Source organism: Cololabis saira, chromosome 20 (assembly GCF_033807715.1).
Source record: "Cololabis saira isolate AMF1-May2022 chromosome 20, fColSai1.1, whole genome shotgun sequence".
Taxonomy (NCBI): domain Eukaryota; kingdom Metazoa; phylum Chordata; class Actinopteri; order Beloniformes; family Belonidae; genus Cololabis; species Cololabis saira.
The window spans coordinates 19,044,769-19,054,374 of NC_084606.1; the positions used below are offsets into that span (position 1 = coordinate 19,044,769).

Below are 9,606 nucleotides of genomic sequence, written 5' to 3' on the forward strand. Positions count from 1 at the left end.
GTACCCGGAGGGAACCCACGCAAGCACAGGGAGAACATGCAAACTCCACACAGAAAGACTCACGCTGGGCCAGGGAGTCGAACAGGGGAGCTTCTTGCTGTGAGGCAACAGTGCTAACCACCAAGCCACCGTGCTGCCCGTATTATTATTATTATTATCATCATCATCATCATCATCATCATCATCATCATCATCATCATCATCATCATCATCATCATTATTATTATTATTACATTATTATCATTATAATGTTTGTATTATTATCATTATTATTGTCATGATTATTATTATTATTTCATTAATTATTATTACATTATTGCGATTATTATTATTTTTCATTTCATTTTCATTTTTATTTATTCCATATCATGGAAATAGTTCACATATGTTCCATTCTATGATGGAAAAGGGGCAAGAAGAGGAATTAATATTATCATGATGATGATGATTATTATTATTATTATTAGTAGTAGTAATATCATGATTATTATTATTATTATTATTATTATTATTATTATTATTATTATTATTATTATTATTATTATTATTACTGTTGTAGTTACGGCTCCAGGACAGCAGGGGGCGCTAGAGGTTCCAGGTTTCCGGCCGAACAGAAGGAGTTTGCGTCACAACAACAACAGTGGACCGTTAGCTTCAAGGAAAGCGAGATCATTTTTTTTCTGCTAAATTGGGCCATATTAACAGGTTGGTAAGATGACTAATAGCTAACAGACAGTTGAAACGAAGACTCTGTTTTTGTGGGTGTTTCTAAATGAATGCGATGCTTGTTAATACTCTTTAATTCACAGCCAGAACCCCAGGTTGCAAGCTAACTGCTCCGCTGGTTGCAGCTGGTTCTACACCGTTCACACGTCGTTACACGACGAAACTAAACCCTTCATATGTTGTGGACATAAACCTGTGATAATGGTTTCAGTTTGGTCCTCTGTTCGAGCCTGTAAGGTCATATCACCGGTTAGCCGACATGTGCTACTGGTAAAACTACAGTTTATGTTCAGCTTGTTACTCCAAAACCAAAATGTGGATAAATATTACATCGTGTTCACTATTTGAAGAGACTGTGTTTGTCAAGAAATATAACAATTTGCCTTTTTTTCCCACGGATTCAATGTCTTTTGCGACCATAATGATGCGTGCTAAATGTGTTTTGTTCAGAAAAATACTAATAAGCCAAATAGAAAGTTGGACCATGTGAAGATAGACAGCTAAAGGGGAAATTAGTTTATGCATGCTGTTTTTATCCTGGAATGGGTGTTAAAAGCACGAATACGTTTATTGTTTATTGAGATCTCCATTAGCTGCAGCAGAAACTGAAGCTATTCTTCCTGGGGTCTTAACAAAATAATGCAATACAAAAGAAAACAGATAGAGAAAAGAACTTAAAAATTTAAAAAAATACAGAATAAGAGCAAGAAGAAAAAAAAAATATGTATATATATATACAAAATCAAGATATTTTAAAAATCAAGACAAGAACAGAAACCAAGTCAACTATATCATCCCCACATATACCTAATAAATAAATAAATATATATATATATATATATATATATATATATATATATATATATATATATACATATACATATATATACATACATATACGTATCATATAATACTCTATCATATATAATATTCCAAGTCAATTCTATATTATATACACACACACACACACACATATATATATATATATATATATATATATATATATATATATATATATACACACACGCACACGCACATACTCATATATATCTATTATATAATAACACTATTATGCAATAATACCATTATATCTCATGTACCAAAACAATCATATTACATACACAACTATTACATACTGAAACCATTACTTGGATAGATGCTGTTTAAGTAGTATTCTGAATTGTTTATTGTTAGAGAGACTCGCTGAGTCCATAATATACAACTTATTAAACACTAGAGAACTGGAGAAAGAAAAGTAAATACAACCTTATTTATATTGCACTTTTCAAGTTTAAAAAGATGCGTTTGTAGCTGCTTTTATAAAAGAGATCGCAGACTCTACAGATCTGAGAGGAAGGGGGTAGAGGGAGGGAGCCACTGCTGCAAAGGCCCTGTCACATTTAGTTTTCAGCCATGTTTGCTTCATAACAAGCAGACCCTGGTCACGTGATCTCAGGGACCCGCTGGGGGCGTAAGGCTGCAAAAGCTTTCTAATTTAAACTGGTACCTGATCATTTGAAGCTCATCCAAAAAAGACAAAAATTGAGTTTGGAGAAATTTGCATTCATGTTAATTTTTGGGGTCTTTGCTTTCTAAAAAAAAAAGGGAATTTTAACACAGCCACAACCAATGTTCCCTCTAATTTTTCATGTATCTGGGCACACACACAAGCTCCCTGAGCAAACTGAGGACGACTGTGAGCAACATCACATATGCACGCTTTATTTTTAAGTATCTCATTACACATTAAAACAAGACTCGTCACTGGAAAAAAACACAATTTTCACCTGTTTCAAGTAAATTTTCACTTGAAATAAGTAGAAAAATCTGCCATTGGGACAAGATTTATCTTCTCATTACAAGCAAAAAAGTCTTGTTCCACTGGCAGATTTTTCTACTTATTTTAAGTTAAAATCTACTTGAAACAGGTGAAAATTTCGACTTTTTTCTCGAAATTTTGAGAAAAAAAATCGAAATGTCGAGAAAAAAAGTTTTGACAAAAAAGTCAAAATTTAGAGAAAAAAAGTCAAAATGTCCAGAGAAAAGTTGAGATTTTGAGGAAAAAAAAGTCTAAAATTTTATGAAAAAAGTTGAAATGTTGACAAAATTTTGTTTTAATTGACCATTTTCACCGGTTTCAAGTCAATTTTCACTTGAAATAAGTAGAAAAATCTGCTAGTGGAACAAGATTTTTGCTTGTAATGAGAAGATAAATCTTGTCCCACTGGCAGATTTTTCTACTTATTTCAAGTGAAAATTGACTTGAAACAGGTGAAAATTGTCAAATAAGTTATTTTTCTGGTGTTATTTTTCTGGTGATGAGTCTAAATGTTGAAATAGCAGTAAAACCACATTCATTGATGAAATGACATAAGGGATGGAAAGGAGGCATGACAGTTTTACAGGGGGGATGATTTGGACCGTTTTTATTTCAGGGGGGATGATTTGGACCGTTTTTATTTCAGGGGGGGATGATTTGGACCGTTTTTATTTCAGGGGGGATGACTTAAACCGTTTTTATTTCAGGAGGGATGATTTAAACCGTTTTTATTTCAGGGGGGATGACTTAAACCGTTTTTATTTCAGGAGGGATGATTTAAACCGTTTTTATTTCAGGGGGGATGACTTAAACCGTTTTTATTTCAGGAGGGATGATTTAAACCGTTTTTATTTCAGGAGGGATGATTTAAACCGTTTTTATTTCAGGGGGGATGACTTAAACCGTTTTTATTTCAGGAGGGATGATTTAAACCGTTTTTATTTCAGGGGGGATGACTTAAACCGTTTTTATTTCAGGGGGGGATGATTTGGACCGTTTTTATTTCAGGGGGGGGTGCCATCTCCCCTCATCCCCCATTAACTCCAGTACTGCTGGTAGACACAGCAATGGTATGGATAGCTTTTAGCAGAGGCTTCAGACTTTCTCGTGTCCGGGATCCCCACAGCTCCTTGTATTCCCCAAATCCTTGAATACTTCTCCTCCTCTCGACTCGCGGGACCTCCGTAAACTGATTTATGGTTCCGTGTTACACCAACGCAGAGCCTACGCCGTAAGGTACGCGGCGACGCGCATGTACGTTGCGCGTTGCCGCGTACCCTACGGCGTAGTCCTTGCGTCGATTTAGCGCGGAACCATAAATCAGGCTTTGCGAGTGAACGTCTCACGAGGGGCAGTCGCGTTGCGACGCCACTGTAGCCAAATCGCAAGGAGAGAACAGAGAACTGAGCTCATGAGAAGTCCCAGTACGCTAGAGGCTAATATTGAGAAGTGGGGGTACTCCGTACCGGCGCGTACCGGCCCACTTAAAGCACTGCGCTGGATAGACTTTCTTGTGCGCTGAGAATATGCGGGCAGTGCGCGATTGCGCACGCGCGCAGCTTAGAGGGAACATTGGCCACAACTAAAAAAGAGTTGAGAGTCTTTGTGTATCCGACAGATTTGACACAAGCAATGCATGAACTAAAAGCATTCCTGTTACCACAGGTACGCTGGAATTTTCTGATACCCACTCGGACATGTCCTATGTCTTCATCAACGACTCGTCGCAGACCAGCGTGCCACTGCTGCAGTCCTGCATTGATGGAGATCTGCCTTTTGCCAAGAGGCTCCTAGAGACTGGATGCGACCCCAACATCCGGGACCACCGGGGCCGCACCGGTCTCCACCTTGCTGCCGCCCGGGGGAATGTGGAGATTTGTCGTCTCTTACACAAATTCGGGGCAGATCTGTTGGCGACAGATTATCAAGGAAACACAGCACTCCATCTGTGCGGTCATGTGGATACTATACAGTTCCTCGTGTCCAACGGGTTGAAGATCGATATCTGGTGAGCAGGTTTTGTAATTTTCCCTGCTGTTTTTACTCCTTCCTCATTTTTACATTATCTCTTTCTGCCAACATCCAAATTGTATCCAAGTCCTTTTTTTTTGGGCGGGGGTATTTTGTTGTAGCCTTTCTCTTTCCCGGTTTTAGCGCTGTGGTAGATGGCAGCCTGTTACAACAGCTCTCATTGTTTGCTAAACTTTTACCTTAACCAACTATCCTTCTATCAAACTTTCACCAAACACTCCAACCCAATGTGCAGTTATCTAACACTGTATGATCACAGGCTTATGTGAACACTGTATAAATGCTTGGATCCCTCAACTTTGCAGCGCTGCTATCGTAAAGCATAAAAAATCATACAGTAGATTGTTATTATAGCGTTTGATTAATTACCAGCTCTGTTATACACTTGTTATATATTCTGATTATACCTAAAAGTGGTGCTGCAAGCAGTCACTGCACCCATGTAGAGGTGCTTCACCAAAGTAAAGCCAATCTGTTTATAAAATGATTGCATCTTATTTTCCACAGCTGTTTTTACAGAAGGAAAATGTTCCAACATTTAAACAAGAACATTTTGGTATTATCAGGAGGTTTATTTTGTCCCTTCGTCTAGATATATCAAAACCGCTTTCTATTAACAGAAGGAAACCTCCAGCACAAGCAGCCACATGAGAGGCAAAGTAATTCATTATCACTCTCCTTTCCTCTTTTTGAGCTTTATCAGTGTGTTCGTATTTCTTTTAGTTTATTTTCCTTAGTGCCCACCATCTTTTGTGTCATTTTCATGTTATGATCTTTTAGCTCATTTATATGAATAGACCAAAAGTGTTTCTTGACATAACTTTTTATTTATGATTTCTGGTCTTTAATCTTAAGTTGTATTTAAATTTACACACTTTTTGAAGCATTCTTTTATAGTTATTTTTATTTAATTTAGCTATCCATCCATTTCCTACATCTCCTTCATCTTGTTCAGGGCCTCAAGACGCATCATTTCTCCCAGTTTATTACAGTATACTGTACAACGTTTTGAGTAATCGCTGTTGTTTTACATCTGTATTTTTCTGCTGCGCCACCAGAACTAAATATCGATAGCTTTAACAGAGTTTTTCTTTATTTTTTGTTTCCATGCAGTAACCACAATGGGTCGACTCCTTTGGTGCTTGCAAAGAGACGTGGCGTCAATAAGGACGCCATTCGCCTTCTGGAGGGACTGGAAGAGCAGGAAGTGAAGGGCTTCAACAGAGGAGCCCACTCCAAACTGGAGACCATGCAGATGGCTGATAGTGAGAGGTAAACGGGGGCAGAGGGATTGTGTCGGTTTATGAAGCAAAGTCAACAACCTGCTGATGTGACATACAGAGATTTAACTTGGTGTATGAACTTGGTGTATAGGAAGAAGTTCTCTTTTTTTTTTAATTCTCACTTTGAGATGGGTCGACAGTAGGGAGGAAAATCCATCCATATATCCATCTGCCAGTAATTTGGTATTTAAACTTGGCTATATTGAGAGGGTAGACCTGTTGGTTAGTGATGTTGAAGAGATCCTGTTGAACTTCAGAACAAAAAAAAAGGTATTATTAGGTAAAGGGTGTCTGTGAAATGCTGGTTATTAAGTGTTATGATATGATTGTTATGTCATGATATGAATGATATAATTTATTCCAAGTTTGAGCAGTCTAGGGCTTTAGAAGATGGGCCTTAAACTAGGGGTGTAACGATACACTAATCTCACGATACGGTACGATACACGATATTAAGGTCACGATAACGATACGATACGATAGCAGAATTTTTTTAACAACGTTGAATGAGGAACATATGACTGGAAAAAATCATCTTTTATTTGAAAGACAAAATACAAAACAATGCTGTGCATTTGCCCTGTTGTTACAGTTTGTAATGCTTTATAACTGTTTAAGTTTTAAAGAGAAAGCCAGGACAACCATTTTCCACAAACTGAACTGAAAGTAAATGTCAGGTTTGCATTATGCATCTTCAGTTTCATACAAGTAAAAGTATTTTGCCACAAACTGAATAGTTTCTCTCATGTATGATTCGACTTTTTTCTTTTCCAGAAATTTAACAACTAAAATTAAATAAATAAAAGTAAATAAATACATACAATTTTACATCATAAAAAAGATTGATTCATGCTCACCTTATAAGTGTAAGAGGAGATTTATTTTTGTTAAGAAGGTTATTTTGGTAATTCAGGGTTCATTATTTTATAAATATATTCTTTATATTCTGATGTAAATCAGGGACTATAATGACACTAGTCAGTTTATCTGTAGTGATTAGTCTGTTTTAGATTGGGCGGGACCGCAAAACGGTACTAGTTTCTTCTAAACGTAGTAAGATTTTGGTCCGCGGGTCGAGGCGCGGTCGTCACGCGTGGTCGGATGCGCGTTACTAGTCAACACAATAGATTAATATTAATAAAAAATAAAAGCGATACAGTTTGTCACCTCCACGACACGTATCGTGACGTTTTTGTATCGCGAAATTTCGTGGCACAATATATTGTTACACCCCTACCTTAAACCTTCTGGCTAAACAGCCTTTTGAAGCTAAATTCAGCATCATCACACCAACCTGGTTTATCAGACAGACCTGTTTACTTTCATAGTTAAAACCTTGTGTCTGAAGCACGTTCTCACGTTTTCCTTTGTCTGTCTCAGTGCGATGGAGAGCCACTCTTTACTCAACCCCAACCTGCAGAGCAGCGAGGGGGTCCTGTCCAGCTTCCGGACCACCTGGCAGGAGTTTGTGGAAGACCTGGGCTTCTGGAGGGTCCTGCTGCTGCTGGTGGTCATCGCCCTCCTCTCCCTTGGTATTGCTTACTACGTCAGCGGGGTCCTGCCTTTCTCCAGCAGCCAGCTGGAGCTGGTCCACTGAGGAAAGGAGGCGATGGGGGCTGAAGATTACAAGTAAAGTTCTGCTCCCTGCTCTGTTTATACCAAACAAAAATATGGATTTTGTCTATTACTAGCCCGATCTCGTCTCAACATCATTCACTACTGTTTGTAATTAAAACAAAAAACATCATTCAGTAGAAAAGAAAACCTCACAATCTTCATTATAAGCATTCTTAACTTGAATTTTGATGCATTGAGGGAATCAACAAAAAGATACCAGTCTTGTTTTAATATTATGTAACATCTCCTCTTTTAAAAAGAGCCGCTTTTGAAACTTGTGATTTATTTAGACAATATAATGCCCTTATTTTGTTTAATGCAGTGACACTTTTGCTCACACCGTTTCATTTTCTTCATACTGTGTTCTGTTACAAGCTGTATATTGCCAATGTTTTGTATCCTTTATTTTTCATTGTTCTCCTCTGCTGTTATTTATCAAATATATTTCTTAATAATTTATCCTGTATCCCAGTTGTCTTAAATGTCTTTATTTTCTTAAACAGACCTGCAGTTGTCATTGAAATAATCATCAATTCTGCTAAAAAAAATGTTTTGTATTGATAACTAACAGTGGATCTGCTGATGTAGAGGAATGTAGCATCGTCTGTTTACACTCCGAGTATGGCAGCACCCTGGCTGTGCGACTTTTGAAAGCTTTGCTTGATAACGGTTTCGCATGATAACATTCCCCTGAAGCATGCAGCTTCTTTCCAGTAAAATTAACAATTTTAGTAAACATATGCTGAATAGGCACGCTTGTATGTAAACGTGTAGGATTACAACCGCAGATCATTGGCCACTACATTTATTGTATATTAATTTTATCTTAATATCCTTTGTTGAATTGTTTCTCTTGTTCTCTCCATGTAAATTAAACACCTGAAGCAAATTCTCATTTAATGTGGAAATGAATAAAGCTAAAACCATCAGTCAGCTCATGTCATCACCTTATTTATGGACACTTGACACATGGAAAAAGAAATGGAAACTCAACAAAAGGGAATTGATATACACATAAGATATAATTTTTTGGTTACAAGGAAAAGCAGCCATCAGTGCCATGGCTAAGGATTTCTGCTTTTAATCATGGCTTAAAGTTTCAGAAAGGTCTGGTCAACAGTAAACCACAACAAGAAAGGGAAGACCCAGTTCTGAGCAGTTCTGACTGCTTGCAGGGTGAAGATTGATGTCTAATTCACTTAAGTCTTTAATTTGTGTCTGAAACTGTTGACCTGTGTGCCAACCACTGAGATCCACCAATTATGCCCTTCTAACTATCCCAATATCCAGGTTTGTGATGGTGGAGATCAGCCAACCATATGGAACCGTTTCCCCGCTGCACACAGACGCACAACACCTCTTGCTGCTATTTCTGGCTGCCTTGCTGTCTTACACTGATAGCTACACTTTTCTGATGTTAATGCGAGCACCAGTGAATTGTTAGACCAGGGGCCTGTACTACGAAGCGGGATTTGGGGTTAGCGAGGTAACTTCAGGTTTAACCCTGGGTTTTCAGGACTACGACGGTGGTTCACTTCTTAGCGGGGTACATCGCCATGGTAACTTATGCTGAACCGCTAACCTGCTCCGGAGCAGGTTATGTTCGAGATACAGATCGCCGGGTGTAAAAGCACCGCCCACTGACCAATCAGCTCTCTTGGAAAATGGCATGCCCTTTCGAAGAGAATCCAGTGGAGCTTGGTGCGCGGATCGTGAGAGGATCCCTCCGAAGAGAACGCGTATTCAGGGACCGCCAAAACCCGTTTGCTTTCCCTGATGAGTACCTGTATGAACGATCCAAAAAAAAAGGAAAAAAAGAAAAAAGAGGTGGAGGAGAAAATAAAAAATAAATCAATCAATGAATAAATAAAACAAATCATCACCCAAAATCCGATGTACAGTCAATCCAAAACTAATACCAATTAAATAAATAAATCAAGAAGAAATGAAAAAGAAGATGCATTTGTAAGGGGATAGCAAAAAAGGGATTTTCAATTTCGTCCCTCGAACATTCTGAGAAGTCACTTTAAAATACTAAATACCCCCCTCCTGAAAAAATAAAAAATTAAATAAAATAAATAAAAAAACCCAATTCGTTGGTACAGCATCAGCACAAGTTATCGGTCAACA

At 38.0% G+C, this 9,606-nt stretch overlaps 1 protein-coding gene across 1 annotated transcript; it reads left to right on the forward strand.

Annotated features, from left to right (window-relative positions):
• Window positions 1-597: 597 nt before the first annotated feature.
• Window positions 598-8,405, forward strand: ankrd46b (ankyrin repeat domain 46b). Its single transcript, XM_061709763.1, has 4 exons — window positions 598-705; window positions 4,211-4,553; window positions 5,690-5,848; window positions 7,240-8,405. The coding sequence occupies exons 2-4, from the start codon at window positions 4,243-4,245 to the stop codon at window positions 7,454-7,456; spliced, it is 687 nt and encodes a 228-aa protein (XP_061565747.1). The 5' UTR covers window positions 598-705; window positions 4,211-4,242; the 3' UTR covers window positions 7,457-8,405.
• Window positions 8,406-9,606: the final 1,201 nt, after the last annotated feature.